Below are 23284 nucleotides of genomic sequence, written 5' to 3' on the forward strand. Positions count from 1 at the left end.
CTGGCATCTGTGTCCTGCTGGCCTCTGGCTATGCGAGGACAGCAGTCCAGAGACATCTGCACCACGGTCCCTGCTGAAGTGTTGGCATATCTCTCACAGTTTAATGCTGGAAGACGCTGTCTGAACAGTTTCTGAGTATGACTGTTATTGCTGGTTCAGAAGAATATACAGAAAACTGATTGCCAGTTTTGGGCCCCGAGATTTGTATGCAACCATCTAATTCCATTTTCTTGATGTAGAGTAAAAATTTAAAAACGGATTAGAAAATCACGTTTCCACTCATGGTCTTTCCAGGTTGAATACGAATGTGGAATTGTATCAGAGTCTGCAGAAATTACTAGATGACAAGAAGCTTATGGATTCCCTTGATGCAGAAACCAGGTACGCATCCATTCATTCCTGCCCCAATGACCGACTCTGCGGGCCAGGCTGGAGAGCCCTCTTGGCCCTCTGGGTTGGAGTGTGCCTCTCTCAGTGTTCCGTGGCTCCTGCACTCTCTTGGAGACTCCAGCACACTACATCTTCTCTTTACACCATGTCTGTTTGGATTCATCCTCTTACCCATTTGTTGTAATGGTAATTTGTTAACCTGGTAATTTGTTTCCATCTCTCTGCCTTACTGGATGAGCTCTACAAGGCTGCTCTCTTGTTCATTGCTGCAAGATGAAAGCCCAATGATAGCCTGATAGCCTCCTGTGAAATTGCTGCTAATCACGCTGTCTTTATGCTCGTAGATCCACCATAGCACCATTGGGAGATACCAGCAAATTGATGGTTTGCTGGGTGGTTCTCAAGACCTTACTGATTAGCTCTGGTTCATTAGATTGCAATTATTCTCCATAGTAAGAAGCCTGGTACTAACTCAGTACCCAGGAGTACTTGATATATGACCTGAGAAGGAACCTGATTTCTTTGCTTTACAATTTTTATAAGATAAATGTAGAATGAAGATAAATATAAGATAAATGTAGGATTTTATAAGATAAATAAACTGAGATGGTTCAGTACATAAAAGTATCTGCTGGTAAGCCCAGTGGTCTGAGTTCAGTCCCTGGGACCCACGTGGTGGAAGGAAAAAACTGAGTGCTGCAGTCATTCTCTGACCTCCCTGGTCATGCCAGGGCAGGTATGTACATGTGTGTATACACACACACACACACACACACATGCACACACACACATACACATGCACACACACGCACACTCACACACACAGATACACACGCACACACACAGATACACATGCACACACACATGCACATACACACTCAGATACACATGCACACACACAGATACACATGCACACACACACAGATACACATGCATACACATGCACACACACAGATACACATGTACACACACATACGCACACTCATAGACACGCACGCACACACTCACACATGCACACATACAAATGCACACACACGCACACTCACAGACATGCACACGCACACACACACACACGCAGATACACATGCACACACACACGCACATACACACATGCACACACACAGAGATACACATGCACACATCCTAAGTAAAATAAATGAGATGTAATAATAAAGAAAGCATAGTAGGGCCCACCATTTACTTGCTCATGATATTTGTGTCATACCATAGAAAATTATTGGGACTGGGGATTTAGCTCAGTGGTAGAGCGCTTACCTAGGAAGCGCAAGGCCCTGGGTTCGGTCCCCAGCTCCGAAAAAAAGAACCAAAAAAAAGAAAATTATTATTATTCTTTTTTTTTACTTATTTATCCTCTTTTTGATTACGGAAGACTTACGTCCTTTGACTACGTAGTTTCCCTCTTGCTACCTCCATCTTCTTGTCTGTCTCTGTATGTGGCTTGTCACCCCAACCTTATTCCATGGGGCCAACTGGGAATGGAACTTGCTTTCAGTTCAGGTAGGAGTTCAGCTGGGAGCACTGTGGGGAGAGTCTTGGGGACTTACCTCACCCAGCAGCTCATGTGCAGGAACCTCTCATTGCTCCTGAAGCTCGGGATCTGAGCGGGGCTGGCTGTCGTCTGGGTAGTGTTTACTGTGATCTTAGGCTTGGCATGTATTGTCTCCTTAGCAAAGCTAGTCAAGGTGAATGTGTGTGCACCGTCCAGGTGAGTGTTCACCTGGCACTAGCTCAGTGTAGCAACACGAAGTATGGTCTAGGTTATTTAGGACCTAGCTTTAATAGCTGGCATTGTTATGTTGTCGGTGTACAAATTTTAGTTGGCTGTCAGCTTATTTTATACACAAAGAACTTATGGATACATCCCCTATTTTAAATTATTTATAGAAACACCAGTAAGAGCATTTGAAGGACAAAGGGAAAGGTACATTGGGAAAAAATAAACTGTGACAGAACAGTGGTGCAGAAAGGAGAGCTTTGGGAGAAAACTAGGATTTGAAGTTAAAGCAAATGAAACATAGTGACACTTGAACATCATTGGGAGTGTTGTCAGGCGTCCAGAGGTCCTGCATCTTAGACCATGCCTGTGTAAAGTATTAACCTTGGCAGAACAGAATTGTGGAGTTAATGATGTGTATACTCATGTAGTTGATGAGGAATTAGATTGCGTGATATATATATATATATATATATTTACAGATGCATTCCTAGAAATACTAGTTCCCTGAGTGTGTTAGTTTCTTTTCTGTTCTGTGATAATACAAGGACAGCTGAGCAGACAGAAGGCTTATTTAGTTCACAGTGCCAGGCTATAGTCCATCATAGCAAGGAAGTGACAGCAGCAGAAGCGTGAAGGAATTGGTCACATCACATCTATAAGGAACAAAGAGCAAAGAGTGAATGCATGTATGGTTGTGCCCAGCTTGCTTTCTCCACGCTTGCATAGTTCAGGATCTCCTGCCTAGGGAATGGTGCTGCCTACAGTAAGCAGATCTTCCACCACAATAATGGAATTAAGATAAGCCCTCCACAGACCCACCTAATTCAGACAGTCTCTCATGTGACTACCTTCTGAGGCATCAAGTTGACAATTAAAACTAACCATCACAACTCTACCCCTTGCCTGGGAGCTAAACAGGAAGAAACTCTGAAATAGGCTGTTCAGATTTCCTCAGAAGGGTCCCACAGAAGGGCCTATACATTTGGAAGTCTGTTATACTATTTCTTCCCTTCTTGGAAAATTTGGTGGCTTTCAAGTCTCTGACAAGTCCACCTATAAAACAACCTCCTTTTAATTTGAGGGGTTCTGTGCTGTATGTTTGTGTACATCATGACAAACACATTTTCTAAACAGTATAAAGCAGTTACAGTAGAACCTGGTTACATGAACAAGTTAGAACATCCCTTTGGATAAACTGGAGGGTATGGTGTGTGGAACCTGAGTGCACACACACGGCCTCTAGGAAGCATGAAGAACAACTGAAGTGGAGAAACAATGCTGTCCTCTTAGACAGGAGACAAGAAAACCCAGGGGTGTCTTCTCCTAGCCTGTAAGTTTTTGACTGTCCAGTCTGTGTCTAAAGACTGGTTTTCTTTTGCATGCAAATGATTTTGATGTTAAGAATACCCCAGAGTAGGCTGGGAAAACATCTGATAAAGTAACAAAAGGTCTTGAGCCAGATTTCTCAAACATTTATATAAAAATCCTGTATTTGCAAGCGCTTTCTACTTAAGTTGGAATATTCAGTTAGATAATGAAGATACTTAAGTTGGAATATTCAGTTAGATAATGAAGGACTGAATATTCTTTAAAAGCTACATATGATATTTTAGTAATTGTAACCTCAGATACTCAGGAGGCTAAGGCAGGAGGATCCAGGTTCAAGGTCTTGTAACTTGTAAGACCTGTCACAGAGCAAAAAGTAAAACAGCAGCAGCAGCAAAGCAGGCCCAGGGATAGAGTCCAGCTTAGTGCGTGCAAGCTCTAAATCTGGTTCCTTTCTTTTTTTTTTTTAAGATTTATTTATTTTATGTATATGAGTACACTGTAGCTGTCTTCAGACACACCAGAAGAAGGCATCAGATCTCATTACAGATGGTTGTGAGCCACCATGTGGTTGCTGGGATTTGAATTCAGTAAGAGTAGCCAGTGCTCTTAACCTCTGAGCCATCTCTCCAACCCTGTTTTTTGTTTTTTCCAAGACAGGATTACTCTATGGAACTTACTCTGTAGAGCAGGTTGGCTTTGAACTCACAGCAATCTGCCTGTCTCTGCCTCCCAAGTGCTGGGATTAAAGGTGTGTGCCATCACCACTTTGCACATAAATTTTTATAGCAGAGCGATACCATGAAATATTTCTGCTTAAGAAGAGATTACTGGGGACTGGAGAGATGGCTCGGCTGTGAAGAGCACTGGCTGCTCTTCCAGAGGACCTGGGTTCAATTCTCAGCACCCACACGGTGGCTCACAGCTCTCCAGGGGGATCTGACACCCTCACATAGACATAAATGCAGGCAGAACACCAATGCACATAACATTAAAAGCAAATCAGGAAAGAACAGAAACATTTAAGAAAAAAGAGCTGTTTTTACAGTGCTTTGGAAAGGAAGAGGGTGTGAGGTGCTTCATGAGACAGTTAGGGGCCCCGTGGTGTGAGGTGGGTCATGGGACAGTTGGGGACCCCGTGGTGTGAGGTGGGTCATGGGACAGTTGGGGACCCTGTGGAGTGTTCTGCATTGTTTATGAAAGCATGCAAATGGCTGCATTGTTAATGGGACCTATTAATTATTTTGAGTCAGGCTCTAAAACTCCCTATTAGTCCAGCATTGCTCAAAGTTGCAATCCTCCTGTCTCTCCTCTTTTTGGAGGGCTGGAAGTATAGGCTTCTCAGATGCCTAGTAAGGTCCTTGAAGTTTTAGACATCTAGAAGACCTTGATTTGAGAACAGCTTACTGCTATAGAACCTGCGTAGTGTATGTACAACACTGTGTGTGATCCCAGTACCATGGGGAGACCACGTGTGAAGAAGTTTAGAATAATATTAATTCTGTTCATTCAAGATATATTTGGTATGGTGGTACTCCCCTATAATCTCAGGACTCCAAAGGCTGAGGCAGGAGGATCACAAGTTTGAAGCTAGCTTGAACTGTAGAACAAGATCCTATTTTCTAAAACAAAAACAGGAATACATTACTAAGTAGAATTACATGATATAATAATCAGGAAAATAAATATATTCACTTTTGAAAGTCCAAGCCAGAAGAATATATTAAATGCTTCATTAATCTACCATTAGAAACAAAAGCAACTAAAAAAAAATGGCATTGACAGGAACATTGTTAATTGGCTTCAAGCCTGAAGACAGACTAAAAGGAAAGCACAGTTCTCTCCAGTCACGATGCTCACTTCTGGCACAGCATCAGAGAGAAGCTGGCCTGCTGCACCGGTTGGAAGAAACACTGAGAAGTCCACGCCGGGGTCCTTGGGAAGCTGTCCAAGTGTGAACTGACCCTGGTTTTAGTTACTGGGGTTTGGATGGAGTGGAAATAACTAGGATGCTAGGCTCCCAGCTTCATCAGGTTAAACGCTGACATGACAGCCAGTAGGGACTCTCAGTCAGCTGGGTACCGTGCCTGCTTCTGAGATACTAAATTTCTTGTTTCAGACAAAGAAACAAATTGTGGCTGTGTTGAAGTAGTTCCCTTTAATAATAAGTGTTAGAATCCTGATTTGAACATAAAGACTGATTTTTGGTTGTAATTTTAATGAACTTTTGTAACTTTTGCTCACTTTTATTTTAGGCGAGTAGCCGAACTATTTATGTTTGATTTTGAAATCAGTGGAATCCATCTAGATGAAGAAAAGGTAAATCTTTTTTTCTTTTAAAACATGCTCTTAAATTTGTTTCTCTTATGCACAGATTGGCCTGAATGTATGTATGTGTACCTCATGTGTGGCCTTGGAGGTAGGAAGAGGGTAAGAGCCCCTGGGTCTGCAGTTACAGGTGGTTTGGAACCACCATGTGGGTGCTGGGAACCAGTTCCGACTCCCACCATCTCTCTTTTTTAACCATCTCTCCACCCAAGTCTTTTCTTTCTTCAAATAGGGTCTATGTAGCCCCAGCTGCCCTGGAACTTGCTATGTAGACTAGGCTGGCCTCAAACTCACTCTTCGTCCTGAGTATTAGGATTAAAGGTGCGTGACAGCACATGGGGGCACATTTATTTATCTGTCCGTCTGCTTACCTACTTACCTCTCTACCTGTTTATTTAGAGATAGGGTCTTCTGTGCCCAGGATAGCTTTGATCTTGCTCTGTAGTTGAAGATGTACTTGCCTTTCTCATCTTGCTCAAGGCTTTGTGCTAGGGATTAAGCCCAGGGCACTGAACCATTGAACCAGGGCAAGCATTCCACCAGCTGGCCTCTATCGTCAGCTCTTTTTTATTTTTCTGAAGACAGGGTTTCCTATTGACCAGATCGGCCTAGAACTTGCTATGTAGCAGAGGCTGGCCTTGAACTCCTGACCTTCTTCCCTTCACCTCCTATTGTATTACAAGCATATGTCACCATACCAGGCTTCCAGCTGCTTTTGGCCAGTGTTGTTAATAATATTTAGTTGCCAGAGCCCTTGGGTATCACTTGACTGGGTATTAGTAAACTCTAAGGACTTTTTCACTTGTCATAAAATTCTTCTGTGGGTGGTATCTAACTGTAGTGCTCTCTGGAAGCTGGCCCGTCACTCCTGCTAATCCAAAATGAAGTGACAACCCAGCTCGAATGTTGTAGGTATCATGGAATGCGGCTGAGATGGGGACTAGGTGGACTGATGACACAGGTGTGTGTTCACACTCGACGAGCCTGGAGCATCCACACACTTACTGTGGCAGCAGGCAGTGTTGTTGTGACCTGAAGTGTTCTCTCTGGATGAGGGCCTGGCACATCTCCCAGCCTCTTGTTTCACAGGGGCAGAAACAAAGTAACTTGCTAAGGCTCCCAGCCTTAGTGCTGGGAGTCCCCACACTGGCTGCTGCTGTCCCAAGAATAGGATGCTCTGCCAATCTAGTCCCTTGTGTGGGTAGCAGCTCAGTGTTGGGCAGGAGAAGTGACCAGATGCCGTCCAGAGTGGCTCCCCATGGCCTCCTCTGCTTGCCCACAGTCCAGTTATTATTATTTTTAAAGATAGCTCTTTCCATCCTAATAAAAGTAGGGAATCCAAAGCTATTTACCTAGGGACAGAAGTTTATCAGAATTTCGTCTTGGGACCTCTGGGCCTGAGGCTTCTCTTCTGGATCAACCAAGGGCAGATGAAAAACGTTCAGAAAACAGTGTGTCTGCACTGAGCTGAGAGCAGACTTTTCTAGCGGCTTTAGTGCTCTCACCTGGCCTTTACATTGTGTTATACGTCCTAAGTGATCGAGGGATGTTCCGGAGTTGATAGGAGGAGGTGCATAGGTTCCACGCAATGCAGGACTATTCTGCTGCCAAGGTTGGAGTGTCTTCGCACTAATCTATACCACAGAGCATTTCTATGCCCTGTCTGAAAAATAGGAGGTCTCTATCTTTCTGTCTCTCTCTCTCTCTTAAAGATTTATTTGTTTATTCTATACAAGTACACTGTAGCTGTCCTCAGACACACCAAAAGAGGGCATCAGATCTCTTTACAGATGGTTGTGAGCCACCATGTGGTTGCTGGGAATTGAACTCAGGACCTCTGGAAGAGCAGTCAGTGCTCTTAACCACTGAGTCATCTCTCCAGCCCTCTCTTAATTTTTGATGTTTTGTTTATTGCAACACTGTATCCACTTTGTCTGGCCTTGAACTTATGGTGCTCTTCTTGCCTCTGCCTCCTGAGTGCTGGGATCACTTGTGTGAGGCACTGCTCCTGGCTAATCAACCATAGTGGGTTCATTCGATCACCCGTGGGCCCATCTGTCAGGACTCAGCAAGTAACTCGTGGTTTGCCTCCAAGTCTGGGATATCTTTCAGTCAGGTCCCTTCGGCAGCGCTCCATTGCCTGAGGTGCACACCTTTTCAGCAGCAGACCATTTCTTCGATGACTTAGACTACTTCTGTTTGAGTCACCCCAGAAAGTGTGGAGTCACCACAGTGCTCTTTCCCTGAAGCTCATCTCACACTGACTAGATGAGCCGGCTGGCTGAGACGCCTCTCTTCTCAGCCATGACAGGGAACGCCTCCAATCATTTGCCGCAGTAAAGCAGGCTTCTCCCCATACCCACATAGTGCCTTTGAGAGTCTGTTTCATGATGAAAAGCTGGTGACCCCAGAGGCCTGAGGAGCAATCAGTAAGCCACAGACTTGTTAGGTTTTGTTCCTTGGGACACGATCTTGCTCTGTAGCCTGAGCTGCTCTAGAGCTCTCAGATGTGAGGGTTGCATGCCTGAGCCACCACCCCTAGCTTTTTATTCTTGAAGTAAGGTCTCACTGTGTAGCTTGTGCTGGCCTCAAACCCATGTTTATTCCACTTCAGCCTCCCAGATGCTTGGGATTTCGGCACATGGAGAAATCACATGTCTGTCATCTGCAGTGCTGGGGGTTGAATTTAGGGCCTCATGCATGCTACCGAAGTGCTCTGACACTGAGCTGGATCTCCAGGAGATCGTGTGTGTTTTTCATGTATACCTGTTTTAGATTCAGTAAATTACCTCATGACTGTAAGACGAATCATTGACACGCTAGTCACCGTTAACTGAGTTTGACGTCTTCTGCTTGCTTGTTGGTAAGCGATGGGGTGTCCCGTATTACAGTCTAGCTTGATGGGGTCTCATGAATCACAGGCTACCGATGAGCTTTCTGTGCAGCCGAGAATATCTTTCTGCCTCCATCTCCCAAGCGCTAGTGACGTAGACCTTCTCCATTATGCCAGCTTTAAGAGGTGCTGGGATCAAACCCAGGGCTCCTGCATGCCAGGCTAGCACTCATCCGACTGAGTACGGTCCCACCCAGATCCTGCTTTGTTAACTTGCGAGGTAACATTGCTGTGCACAGCTTTCCATTGTACAGAATGTTCGTTAAAGCTGCGTTTGAACGTGCACTGACTGACATTTATGTTCAGTTCCCCTAACACAGCCACAGCCATTCTAACCCAGCACGCACATCCTTTGTTTTTTTTGTTTTTTTTTTTTTTTTTTTCCGGAGCTGGGGACCGAACTCAGGGCCTTGTGCTTGCTAGGCAAGCGCTCTACCACTGAGCTAAATCCCCAACCCCCAGCACGCACATCCTTGTAGCATACCCGCTCTTTCTCACCAAGTGACCTCAGGGGCTGTCAGCATTAAAGATGCAGGAGACAAGTCAGTGTTTCTCTGCAGCTCCTGTGTGCTCTTCCAAATGCCCCCGGGACAGGGCTGACATCACCTACTTTGGAAGGGAGGTTCTGGAGGCGGCCCACCGACAGGACATAATTTTCATACCGCAAAGGCTTATGTTCTTCCAGGTTTGCTTTGGTCAATTTTGAGGCAGGGTGTTGCTGCGTCCTTGGGCTGGCTTTGAACTCCTGAACTCCAGCACATCTGCTTCCCTCTTCCCCGAGTAACTGCAGCTATAGGCGTGGGCCTCTGTGTTTGCCAGTTTTCAGTTTATTTTAAGTCATGAATATGACTTAGGAGTTTGAAATTAACAGTTTGCTTTAAGTGTTTCGAGTAGTTTCACAGGGTGTTTAGATTGTTCTGAAATGATGGAATGATATGTTCGGAACATAGCTACAGTCAGAAAGTGAACTAGATTTTTCCAGAGGCTTTAACTCTTGATAAAATTTGGGGGATGATTAATTTTATTACGTTATGATTTACCTTTTTTTATAAAAAGGCTTTGGGAAAAATTTCAGAACTATAGTTTTTAGACACCATTCATCATTTTTGTTATTCCACTGATAACCACAAGGTGGCAATACAGCTGCAAGAGGAGTCTGCATTAAGACAGAAGGTATTGGAAACCAGTTTTTCCCAGTAAAGTTTGCATTTTCCATATTGAAGCTTTAGGGCACTATTCTATGTTGACTTTTTTGGATACTGAAGTCTTGTTATACACACAGGCTGGCATTTAACTGTCGGTGAGTTCAGGCTGACTTTGAACACTGAAATGCCTGTCTCCACATCCCCCAGGACTGGGATTATATGTGTGTACTGCCATAGCTGATGTATTTTAGCTTTTGAGACAGGGTCTTGCATAGCCCAGGATGGCATGGGCTCCCTGTGTTGATGAGGTCGCTTCCATTTCCTCGGTGCTGGATTGCATGCAGTTTGTACAGTGCTGAGGACCAAGTTCAGGCTCTGTGCTGAGCTACACCACCCCAGTCCTTCTCAGCTTCTTGTCAAGTACACATTTACATCTTATAGGTTTGTCTGAAAAAGGTGTGGCTTAATAATTCTTTAAGGGCACGTCACATGACTCACCTGAAGCCCAGTCTGAAGCCTGACTTGTTTCTTCCTGATGAAGAACTGAAAGAACGTCCCTGGGCACTTTCTCATTGGCCTCAGAGCCTACATGGATACAATTTACGTTTCATCTTAGACTATCTGTGCTGTATGCTGGGATTAAGGCTCAGCGGGCAGAGTGTTTGCCCAGCATGTATGGGGCCCTGGGTTCAAGCCTCAGCGCTGCATAACCAAGGATGATGGTGCAGGCTTGCAATCTCATCATTCAGTGGAGCTGTGGTGGGGGAGAGCTGGAGGCAGGCGGAGCAGAAGTCTAAATTCATCCTGAGCTGCACACGTAGCCAGCCTGGGCTGCATGAGACTGTCTCAATTAATTAATTAATTATTTGACGTGACTCCTTTGACCGTGAACCTTAGGAACTCCTTCTCTCCAGAAATTGTGTTCTAGAGTGTGACTGCAAGCTAAAACTTAATGATTGTGCCAGTACCAGTGTGGACACACCTGACCAAGGAACGGGTTCCATGTGCCACACACCTGGGTCATGGTGCAGAAGATGCAGCTCTGCCTCTCAGGCCTCGGCCTACCCACTCCTCTTCCATTTTTAAGCCAGTGGTCCTCCTGCTATACTGAGTGCATGCCCCGTGCCCTGTTTTTAAGCGCTCTGTTGCAGGTGAACCGGAGCCGCTTACCTAAACCTGTTGGGTGCTCATTCTTCTCCGAGGTGCTCACTCTTCTCTGAGGTGCTCGCTCTTCTCTGAGGTGCTCGCTCTTCTCTGAGGTGCTCATCTTCTCTGAGGTGCTCACTCTTCTCTGAGGTCTTACTCTTCTCTGAGGTGCTCACTCTTCTCTGAGGTGCTCACTCTTCTCTGAGGTGCTCACTTTTCTCTGAGGTGCTCATCTTCTCTGAGGTGCTCACTCTTCTCTGAGGTGCTCACTCTTCTCTGAGGTGCTCACTCTTCTCTGAGGTGCTCACTCTTCTCTGAGGTGCTCACTTCTTCTCTGAGGTGCTCACTTCTTCTCTGAGGTGCTCACTTCTTCTCTGAGGTGCTCATTCTTCTCTGAGGTCTTACTCTTCTCTGAGGTGCTCACTCTTCTCTGAGGTGCTCACTTTTCTCTGAGGTGCTTACTCTTCTCTGAGGTGCTCACTCTTCTCTGAGGTGCTCACTCTTCTCTGAGGTGCTCACTCTTCTCTGAGGTGCTCACTTCTTCTCTGAGGTGCTCACTCTTCTCTGAGGTGCTCACTTCTTCTCTGAGGTGCTCATCTTCTCTAAGGTGCTCATTCTTTGAGGTCTTACTCTTCTCTGAGGTGCTCACTCTTCTCTGAGGTGCTCACTTTTCTCTGAGGTGCTCATTTTCTCTGAGGTGCTCACTCTTCTCTGAGGTGCTCGCTCTTCTCTGAGGTGCTCACTCTTCTCTGAGGTGCTCACTCTTCTCTGAGGTGCTCACTCTTCTCTGAGGTGCTCACTCTTCTCTGAGGTGCTCACTCTTCTCTGAGGTGCTCACTTTTTCTCTGAGGTGCTCACCTTCTCTGAGGTGCTCACTTTTCTCTGAGGTGCTCACTCTTCTCTGAGGTGCTCATCTTCTCTGAGGTGCTCGCTCTTCTCTGAGGTGCTCACTTCTTCTCTGAGGTGCTCACTCTTCTCTGAGGTGCTCATCTTCTCTGAGGTGCTCATTCTTCTCTGAGGTGCTCACTCTTCTCCGAGGTGCTCACTCTTCTCCGAGGTGCTCACTCTTCTCTGAGGTGCTCATTCTTCTCTGAGGTGCTCATTCTTCTCTGAGGTCTTACTCTTCTCTGAGGTGCTCACTCTTTTCTGAGGTGCTCACTCTTTTCTGAGGTGCTCATCTTCTCTGAGGTGCTCATCTTCTCTGAGGTGCTCACTCTTCTCTGAGGTGCTCACTCTTCTCTGAGGTGCTCACTCTTCTCTGAGGTGCTCACTCTTCTCTGAGGTGCTCACTTCTTCTCTGAGGTGCTCACCTTCTCTGAGGTGCTCACTTCTTCTCTGAGGTGCTCATCTTCTCTAAGGTGCTCATTCTTCTCTGAGGTCTTACTCTTCTCTGAGGTGCTCACTCTTCTCTGAGGTGCTCACTTTTCTCTGAGGTGCTCATCTTCTCTGAGGTGCTCACTCTTCTCTGAGGTGCTCACTCTTCTCTGAGGTGCTCACTCTTCTCTGAGGTGCTCACTCTTCTCTGAGGTGCTCACTCTTCTCTGAGGTGCTCACTTCTTCTCTGAGGTGCTCACTCTTCTCTGAGGTGCTTACTCTTCTCTGAGGTGCTTACTCTTCTCTGAGGTGCTCACTCTTCTCTGAGGTGCTCACTTCTTCTCTGAGGTGCTCACTCTTCTCTGAGGTGCTCACTTCTTCTCTGAGGTGCTCATCTTCTCTAAGGTGCTCATTCTTTGAGGTCTTACTCTTCTCTGAGGTGCTCACTTTTCTCTGAGGTGCTCACTTTTCTCTGAGGTGCTCATCTTCTCTGAGGTGCTCATTCTTCTCCGAGGTGCTCACTCTTCTCTGAGGTGCTCACTTCTTCTCTGAGGTGCTCATCTTCTCTAAGGTGCTCATTCTTCTCTGAGGTCTTACTCTTCTCTGAGGTGCTCACTCTTCTCTGAGGTGCTCACTTTTCTCTGAGGTGCTCATCTTCTCTGAGGTGCTCACTCTTCTCTGAGGTGCTCACTCTTCTCTGAGGTGCTCACTCTTCTCTGAGGTGCTCACTTCTTCTCTGAGGTGCTCATTCTTCTCAGGTCTTACTCTTCTCTGAGGTGCTCACTCTTCTCTGAGGTGCTCACTCTTCTCTGAGGTGCTCACTCTTCTCTGAGGTGCTCATCTTCTCTAAGGTGCTCATTCTTCTCTGAGGTCTTACTCTTCTCTGAGGTCCTCACTCTTCTCTGAGTTGCTCACTTTTCTCTGAGGTGCTCATTTTCTCTGAGGTGCTTACTCTTCTCTGAGGTGCTCGCTCTTCTCTGAGGTGCTCACTCTTCTCTGAGGTGCTTACTCTTCTCTGAGGTGCTCACTCTTCTCTGAGGTGCTCACTCTTCTCTGAGGTGCTCGCTCTTCTCTGAGGTGCTCGCTCTTCTCTGAGGTGCTCGCTCTTCTCTGAGGTGCTCACTCTTCTCTGACCTGAACCTGTTGGGTGCTCACTACTGTTCTGTGCAGATCTGTGTTTCTCATTTCCCTTCCCTCTTTGCCCATTGGTCTTTTAAATTTAACACCTTTCTAATGTGCTCTTCAAATACTTAATTTTTAAATGCAACTGAACAGGTGTAACCAGCCCACTGTTGACTTACTTAATGAGGTGTTTGGGGACAGAGGATTACACAAGTGTTCTGTAGCAACAGTTCAGGTGCTGTTTTCCTGCCACTGTTTTTGTCTGTCTGTGAACCGCTAGTTTACATTGCTTTTAATCACCTTTTCTCCCACATGTAGCGCAGAAGAGCCGTGGACCTCAATGTTAAGATCTTGGACTTGAGTAGTGCTTTCCTCATGGGAACCAACTTTCCCATCAAGATCCAGAAGCATCTCTTACCAGAGCACATTCAGCACCACTTTGCTCGTGATGGAAGGCATTTAGTCATCGATGGTCTACATGCGGAAGCCTCCGATGACCTGGTAGGAAGGAGTCTCCCGTTGCTTCTCTGTGTCCCACCTGAGTACCAATGGATGGTCTTACTGTGCTATTGTATAGACGGATGCACTCACGGTACAGGATATTGCGGCCTTAGAGATCTTGTTGCGTTGCTAAGATCCGGAAGTTTAATTTGTGACACAGTTAATTCTACAGATGCTGTGAATAAAGAAAGTAGTTAAAATTCATGTCTCTTAAGGAATTACGTTTTGGAGTATAGTCAATAACTAATATGGTTCCTTTTCATTCTTGAGGTCATTGTGTCCCCAGGAATAGGTGCCTTCTGCACAGAGACAGAGCATTGGCAAATTGACTTCTCAGAGGGAGCATGTGCAGTTATGTCCTAGAAAAGCACTGTAGACCTGGTGTGGCCTGTTCTTTTGCTTTGGAAGCCATGGCCAGCTGTGGGCAGTGTGGGAAGCATTGGCCCGAGTGGTTGTTGTGTAGGCTTTTGAACCATGACGTTTAGATCTTTGAATTTCTCTTCTTTCACCCTTTTAACTACAGGTTCGGGAGGCTGCTTATAAAATTTTCCTTTATCCCAATGCTGATCAGTTGAAGTGTTTGGAGGAGTTGCTAAGCAGCCGAGATCTTCTGGCAAACCTAGTAGGCTATTCTACCTTTTCCCACAGGGCCCTCCAGGGAACCATAGCCCAGACTCCAGGTGAGCCTCTTTATCCAAATTCTAAGAACAAACAGGACTTTGACGAAATGGAATTTCTAGTGGAAGTATGGCTAGCTCGAGAGCCACCCCTGCAAACTCTGCTCCCAGCTCAGAACTTTTGATTTAAATATAAATAAATGAATTTAAAAAACAAAAGACCTTTGCCTTGCAGCCCAGCCTGTCTTTGAACTCACAGTCTTCTTGCTTGAGCTTCCTGTGCTGTCATGTCCTACAGTAGATGGTTTTCTTTTTGTTTTTATCTATTCAGAGAACCTTTTATTGATACTTTTGACATCTACTGATAGAACTCTAATTAAAACAAATAATTTGACCTGTGTTGTGTGCATATGCTGAGAGTTAAGTCAACTCTAGGTTTTCACTTATTATTAATTTTAAATGAATTTTCATTCTAACCCAGCCCAGTGTCATCAGGTTGGAATTTAGAGCGAGAGGATGAAAGATGATGGGTTTGCTAAGCCCATAGTGGTGAGGTCATCGCCCAGAACAGTCCTGCGAGGAAGGTTCATGCTAGGTGGACAAGGGAAGTGCGATTGGGTAAACTGGCCTTGTGCTTTTGAGGTCCTGATGATTCAGGATATCTGGCTGTCACACACGGCTAGCAATGTCAGTGAACACATGTGAGCTTTTCAGAGGCATTTTAGCATCGACAGTTGAGGCAGTGAATCAGCAGCAGGGTGTTGAGGATGGCAGAGCCCCTTAGACTCCAGCTGTACTATGGCTTGTCACTCCAACCTTATTCCATGGGGCCAACTGGGAATGGAACTTGCTTTCAGTTCAGGTAGGAGTTCAGCTGGGAGCACTGTGGGGAGAGTCTTGGGGACTTACCTCACCAGCAGCACGTGTGCAGGAACCTCTCATTGCTCCTGAAGCTCGGGATCTGAGTGGGGCTGGCTGTCGTCTGGGTAGTGTTTACTGTGATCTTAGGCTTGACATGTATTGTCTTCCTTAGCAAAGCTAGTCAAGCTTGAATGGTGGGACAGTGACTAAGAAGAAAAGGAAGCTGAGTGCGTTCTCCAAAGGAGACCAGAGGGACACCCTGACTTTGAATACTGTGGCAGGGCAGTGTGGAGAGGACTGGGGACTGGCCTTATTAAAGTTCATGAGACTCACAGTAGCTAAAATCAGCCTATCTGTGGCAAGCAAGTTTGCCCTCCTGCCAAGTGGTTGGTATGGTGACATTTTGGAAAAAACTGCTGTACACAGTCACATGAGATGTGACTTGTGTCCTTGAGGATTTAAGCTTTACAGCAAATGCTTAGTGTAGACAACAGTGTCATAAAATTTTAGCAGGTGGGTGTTTGTCAACTAATTAAATGGCTTGTGAGTTTCAGGACAGTGATGACATTGGAGAAATGGTGGGCTTTCCCAGAGAGCAGGGCAGAAGGAGAAGGACTGAGCTTACAGTGGCCATCCATTTGGTGGTGAGTCAGAGACAGCCACGTAGTGAGCGAGCATCGGGTTTATTTTTAGGAAGTCTCATTTCAGTGGTGTGTGTGTGTGCGCGTGTGTGCGCGTGTGTGCGTGCGTGTGTGTGTGCATGTGCGTGTGCGTGTGTGCGTGTGTGCATGTGCGTGTGTGTGTATGTGTGTGCGTGTGTGCGTGTGTGTGTATGTGTGTGTGCGTGTGTGTGAGTGTGTGTGTGCGTGTGTGCGTGTGTGTGTGCGCGTGTGTGCGTGCGTGTGTGTGTGCGTATGTGTGTGCGTATGTGTGTGCGTGTGTGCGTGTGTGTGTGCATGTGCGTGTGCGTGTGCGTATGTGTGTGCATGTGTGTATGTGTGTGCGTGTGTGCGTGTGTGTGTATGTGTGTGTGTGCGTGTGTGCGTGTGCGTGTGTGTGCGTGCGTATGTGCGTGTGTGTGTGCGTGTGTGTGCGTGTGTGCGTGTGTGTGCGTGTGTGCGCGTGCGTGTGTGTGCGTGTGTGTGCGTGTGTGTGTGCGTGTGTGCGTGTGTGTGTATGTGTGTGCGTGTGTGTGTGCGTATGTGTGTGTGTGCATGTGTGCGTGTGCGTATGTGTGTGCGTGTGTTTGTGTGTGCGTGTGTGTATGTGTGTGTGCGTGTGTGTGCGTGTGTGTGTGCGTGTGTGTGTGCGTGTGTGTGTGCGCGCGTGTGTGCGTGCGTGTGTGTGCGTGTGTGTGTGTGCGTGTGTGTGCGTGTGTGTGCGCGTTTGCGTGTGTGCGTGCGTGTGTGTGTGCGTGTGTGTGCGCGCGTGCGTGTGTGTGTGTATGTGTGTGTGCGTGTGTGCGTGTGTGTGTGCATGTGTGTGTGCATGTGCGTGTGTGTGCGTGTGCGTGTGTGTGTGTGCGTGTGTGTGCGCACAACCGTGTATATGTGGAGGCCCATGTTGGATGCTGGGAGTCTTCCCCAGTTGCTCTCCACCATGTTTTTTGAGACATAATCTTTCCTTTAACCTAGACTTCACCAATTGGGCTGGACTATCTAGCCAGCAGGTCCCAAGGAGCCTCGTGTCTTGACCTTCTGAGTGTTGGGGTTACAGGCGAGTGCGGCTGTGTGTGTGTGTGTGTGTGTGTGTGTGTGTGTGTGTGTGTGTGTGTGTTTCCTGTGTGGACTCAGGTCCTCATGCCCACATGGCAAGCACTCACCTGACTGCATCACCCCCTCAGTCGGTCTTAATACTCCTTCCAGACTCTTCACATGTCACTAGGAAAAACACGGTTGACTGAATAAAACACGCCTGGGTGGAAATCAAATGCACATGGGGAGGTTTATCTGGAACTGTTGTCTGTGGTGACTGAGATGGTGGAGAGCTTCGAATGCAGGCTTTTTTGTCTCCGTTTCAGTTGCTGACGCAGTTAACTTGGCACCCGAGAGAGAGTGTGTGTGAGACTTTGTGAAGATGACAGGGGCAAGGAACTGGCTGTGGCTGAGGTTAACCCCATTCTCTGCTTAGCCTGTCATTTGACTCAGAAAGGAGATAGCTTAAAGAGAGGACAAGAAATTAAACCCATAGAAAAGATCATCTGGAAAATATAAAGGCTGTGTTTGTGGCTGACTGAAACAGACATAAAAGCATTGCGCGGAGTTGGAGGGCAGAGGGCAGCCTGGGATGCTTCCCAGGGAACGGAGGGTTCTGCTGCTTGTCCTCCTTGGGTCTCTCTGTAAGCTGCAGTGAGACCGAGACCAGGCGGAAGACCTTGTCTAGTTATGCTTGGTGTAGGTCCGGAGTAGGCTATTTACAGTTGTCTGTAAATGAAGAACTGTGACCCAGGGAAACTTTGCTTTTTAATGCAGCATTTTTGGTGAACCGTTTTTCTAAACTGTGCTGATACCATGTATGTCTTTATTGGTGTATATTATATAAGGTGATGGTTTCAGAGGCTGATTTTGTTTAAATGTCAGGAACTTTGACCCTGTTCACTCCCCACTAGCCTCCCTTGCTGTGAGCTCCCTGACTCTCCTCAGATGTGTGTCTACAGTTACTTTGCTTAATGACATGATCTGAGAACATGGCGTTTGGGGGTTGGGGTTACCTAGAAGGATTTGAAGTGGAGAGTAGCAAATGACTATCTCCAGTTCCATCCAGTTTCCTGAAGAAGATGATTCTTTATACCCAAGTAAAGCTCTCTGTCTGTCTCTGTCTGACTGTCTGTCTGTCTGTCTCTGTCTGTCTCTCTGCGTCTATCTCTCTCTCTCTTTCTCATTTCTTTATTATTTCATCTGTGGATGGGCATCTAGACGGCCTCTGTAATTGGCTGTTGTGTGTGAGTGCACAGCACTGCGGTTGTACACTGACTCAGTACTTTACATAGCACACAAGACAGGAGTGCTGGACCTGCAGGCGGTTCGCATAGTGTTGAGGTCCCTTCACTGCTGATTTCTGTACTATTTCACAGAATCAGCAGTGGTGCTAAGGGCTCCTCCCTGCCCACCCTTGCCTTGGGGTTTTGGTTCTTGTTTTTCCATAACAGCCATTCTGATTAGAGTAGGAAGGATTCACATACGTTTGCATTTCCCGAGATGGCTAGGGGTGTTGAGCTATTTTGAGACACGGTCTCCCTGCGGAGCTGGGCTGGGCTGGCCTTGACTCCTGCATGCACTGATTTTTAGAAGCAAGCCAGCATCTAGTTAATCTTGAAACTTAAGAATAATTAGACATATCTGTGACACTTCTTGTTCATATATCTGGACAGGAGTTTTAGGTTTGTAAGGGTGTGAAAATCTCTGAAGGAAGATCCAACTCTGATAGTATGCAGAAAGGAAGAGTGTTTATTCTGCAGAAAAACCGGCATGTGGGGGTCAACCATTCTTTGAAATGGCGACCTCAGATAAAGGCACACAGGCCTTCTTATAGGGAACCGGGGGAACTCTCTAGAAGAATTGGGTAATCTAAAATTTCATTGGTGGGTGCTAGGGGGTGATCAGTGGTCTCCCTTCCTCTGTCATGAGCATTTAATCATGTGATGAAATAAAGGGCTATCCAGTGCAGATGGCCCATTCCGAGATCGCTATTTCCCCTGAAACCAGGCCTGGTCCTCAAAATGGAGACAAATGGGGTCCTTAAGTGGAGACAAATGGAGTTTATATTGTCCTTTCAGGTTGTTTTCCTTTTGCTTTCAGTCAGTGCTCTCACCGTTGAGTGCAGTCTAAGGCTTTGGACTAGTATAGTACTCAGTTAGTTTAATTTGTTTTTCCAGGAGATAATCAGTGTCTAGAATTAATGATCATTTTTCAAACACATGGAGACAACTTGCCCACCTTGAAAATGATCTCTTTAGGGGAGACTACATGTGTGAAAACTGTCACATTACAATTTTAGCATGTATGTCCATGTTATTTCACATAATTGAAGGCATTTTCTTTTGGATTTCACCTTTAGAGACTGTCATGCAGTTCCTTGAGAAGCTATCTGAAAAGCTCTGCGAAAGGTTAGTCTGCGCTCTATTTAATATTTCAGTTGTACAGTCAGCTCGTGTGTGTGGTGTATGTTTGTGTGTGTGTTTGCATAGATCCACATCCGTCTGTATGTGCAGGTGGAGGCTTGCAGCCGATGGTGTGTGCCCTCTGTCACTCTACCTCATACTGAGACAGGTTTTTTCACTTGAACCCAGGGGTGGACAGGTCAGACAGTCCAGCTAGCGAGCTGATTCCCAGGGTTCCCGTATCTCCTCTTCTTTAACGCCTGCCTGGCATGGCGTGTGCCTCCTAAGATGTCTCCCCTGTTTCCACAGTTAATTTTTCTTAAAGAGACTTGTTTTAGAAATTAAGAAGCAGTTTACTGAGAATGTAAGTTTAAATGTGAGTCAGCTATGTTGGCAAGAGATGATCCCCCAAGGAGACATTGAGGACAGCCTCCCTGAGGTACTTGTCTAAGAACTTAGCCAGTTCTCTTTATCGACTCACTTTCTTCAACAACACCTTTCCAAAATGGTATTTTGGGGGGGGGGGGGTTGGTCTTTTTGAGACAGAGTTTCTTTGTGTAACAGCTCTAGCTGTCCTGGAACTTGTTTTGTAGACTAGGCTGGCCTTGAACTCACAGAGATCCCCCTGCCTCTGCCTCCCGAGTGCTGGGATTAAAGGTATATGCCACCACCTCCCGGCCCAAAATGTTGTTGAAACCATTTATTTTTAAATCCCATCACTAAAACCATTTATTTTTAAACCCCATCATTAATTATAACAAACTCATAACACAGCATGTCTCTTGGAGATAAATACAGGAGAACTTGGTTGCAGTGGGCCTCTGGATTTGGGGTTTTTGTTTTAAAGATTCTCTACCTCGGGGTTTGTAATGGCACACTGCATTTTCCTTCCTGCCCCACACCTGATGGTGGTCTCCTCAGTACCTTGTTGCTGTCTCTGCCATCCCTCCAGACCTTGCCCATAGTCATCTCTTCCAGCACTCGGAGGAGTGATGGCTACCTTGCTTTCTTATGGCCAGGGTTCCAGCAAGAGGTGTGCTGTGGTTTGGAGGGGGTGTGCTATGGTTTGGAGGGGGTGCTGTGGTTTGGAAGTTCAAGCCTGTGGCCTCTTGTCTGCCTCACAAAGCTATCTAGTCTCCTTTGTCATTTTTTTGACCATAGGAACACATTGGGTATTAGCTCAGATTTCTGTTTTGAAGTTTTTAAAGGTTTATTGTATGTGTTGACTGTTTTGTCTGCATGTATGTGTACGTACTATGTGCATGCTTGGTGTCTGTGGAGGTTGGAAGCGGGTACCAGATCTCCTCAGATCTCCTGGGACTGGAGTTACAGAAAGTTGTGAGCAGCTATTTGGTGCTGGGAACTGAACCCAGGTCCTCTGGAAGCCATGAGAGCTTTTAACCACTGGGCCATCACTCCAGTTGTATCTGTTTTGGATTTAAACTTGTGCTTTGAGTCCCTTCTAATTTGGCTCAGATTTGTCACTTTGAAATATTTCAATGCCAGTGAACTGCTGTCTCTGTTCCAAAGAAGAGGAACTGAGATTAAGATGTTTCTCAGTTTTCTCACTTTTGCTTGAAGAGTTCTCTGTTTATAGCTATAGATCGCATTTTTAGCAAATGCACCTTCTAATTGTATGTTTGTATGTATGTGTGTATGCACATATGTATGTATGTATGTATATAGATTCTAAAAGATACTTCCTATTGCTCAGAGTTTTTCCATGGGGAAAGCCTTGAGTAGCAGCTGTAAACACGCTCCGTGTGAATGTCTTATAGAGAGGAGCTTGTTAGTTTCCCGCCTTTGGGGTGCTGACCTAGAGTCTGCTGGTGAATCTCTACCTGTTCCCGGTCCCCAAGCTTTAGTACTTTCAAGGCATTCCCCTACATTGTGCATACGGTAGCGATGACCTATGTAGTTTTATACAACACTTCAGTAAAAGTTGGATTTTAGTCACGGTTTGCTTTTATAGTAAGACACCTAATTTTATCATGACTGTTGGAAAGTTCATAAAGTTTATTCTTGTTGCAAATACTAATTTTTTTCTTAATAAGTAATGATAGACTTTTTTTTTTGCAGAACTAGAAAAGATTTTGAGATGATGCAAGGAATGAAAACAAAACTAAATCCTCAAAATTCTGTAAGTAAATGTGTTGGAAATGTTCACATAATATAAACACAGTTTCGACTGAAAACAGTAGCTCTTGATTCTAGAACTTTCTTTGTTTAACTTTAAATTTGTTCTTTGCAGTTTTGTACATGTGAATAGAATAATGTGATCGTATTCCCCTCCCCATTGGTCTCTTATTCCTTCCCACCAAGCCCCTCCCTTTCCCCATCCAGTCCCCCTCATGCCTCTTGTGAATGTGTGCTTCACTGCGTTTGCCTAGGGTGCCCATGTAACCATGGGTGCTGGGTTGTTTGTTTACTAGAGCAAGGGCAACTTGACATGGGAATGTGATCCCCCACCCCCAGCAATCATTATTTGTCTGTAGCTCTAGGGAGGGGTGGGGCCTTCCTAGCCTCAGTTATCCCTTATCAATATGAAGGAATATCGATAGTCAGGTCTGTGTAGGAAGCCACAGTTGCTATGAGTTTATGTGTGCAACAACCGCTCACGTGCAGAAGATAGAGTCTTACCACAAGCCTTCCGACCATTCCAACTCTTACATTCTTTTCAGCTAGCCCTCTTCCACAGGTCACAGGCCTTGGAGGAGGGGTCATGGAGATGTATGGTTTGGGGCTGACCATTCAGCAGCCACTTATTCTCAGCTCTTTGACCAGTCCCGAGTTTCTGCAACTATAGTGAGCTGCTGGAATAGAAGCTTCCGACAGAGGCTGAGCAGAGCCAGTCTGTGGGTGGACATGATGTGCGGAAGGCAGTTTGGGATTGTTTCCACTTAGCAAAGTAACCACAGTAGGTTCTGCCACAGGGCCTCTGACTTTTGTAGCTTCTAATCAGGTTTACAGTGTATCAGACATGAGTTCCTGTGGCATGGCCTCAAATCCAATCAGAAAGCATTTCATTACTCCGTGATAGTCATACCACTGTTACATAAGTGGGTTCATATTGTTGATTCTAGGACTTCCTTTCGATTTCCCGGAAGCCTGTGTAGTCCTTTTAATGCTTGGTCTTGCTGAATTTGGTGTTGAAGTATTTGACACATAGTTCTGAATTAGAGGCTGACTGGAAACCCAGCATTTTTTTTTCAATTAATTGGTGTGTGTGCATTTACAAATGTATATTGACAGAAAATGTATTTATGAAGCACTGCTTCCGTTCTACGGAAAGTCAGCTTCCCATTTCATGGGAGCTTTTGATGAAGCCTAGTGGAGGCCTGATCTAGCTGGTGGCAGTTTGAACTTCAGTGTTAACCTTGTATTTACACCTCCAGTACCTGCTGGATCACACGGTCCAAGTGGTAGAGCAGCCTGCACCAGGGCTTGGGTCTGTCTAAGAGCCTTCTCCAGGCCCTGCTCAAAGCTAGCAGGTTTTTGAGTCACTTGGTATACGGGCCAGAGTAACAGACCCAAGTGAGGAATGTGTTGTCTCCAGAATCCAAGTTGGCCCACTAAGCTTTGTGCTTCTTTCTTGATGGTGAGAGGGGCCGGGTACAACAGTTTATCTTTTGCCTGGAAAGGACTGTCTCTGCATGCCCCATACCCGGGGTTCCTGAAAGTTTCGCTCGGTGGAAGGCCCTTGGATTTTGACAGGACTTATTTCACATCCTCTGAGGTGAATGTGCATTGCAGAGAAGTCCAAGGTGGCTGCCACCCGCTGTTCAGTGGGTGCTGTCAGCATAA

General features: G+C 45.9%; 1 protein-coding gene across 2 annotated transcripts in view; it reads left to right on the forward strand.

The window, feature by feature from the left end:
* Mipep (mitochondrial intermediate peptidase) overlaps nt 1-23284 on the forward strand; it is a 125466-nt gene that overhangs the window by 5217 nt on the left and 96965 nt on the right. For both annotated transcript variants that reach the window (XM_087586646.1, NM_031052.2), the window contains 6 exon segments: nt 295-381; nt 5710-5773; nt 13721-13903; nt 14427-14583; nt 19438-19486; nt 21560-21620. In XM_087586646.1, coding sequence (XP_087442772.1) covers nt 295-381; nt 5710-5773; nt 13721-13903; nt 14427-14583; nt 19438-19486; nt 21560-21620 — 601 coding nt within the window.

This window comes from Rattus norvegicus, chromosome 15, assembly GCF_021556685.1.
Source record: "Rattus norvegicus strain SHRSP/BbbUtx chromosome 15, alternate assembly SHRSP_T2T, whole genome shotgun sequence".
Classification (NCBI taxonomy): Eukaryota; Metazoa; Chordata; class Mammalia; order Rodentia; family Muridae; genus Rattus; species Rattus norvegicus.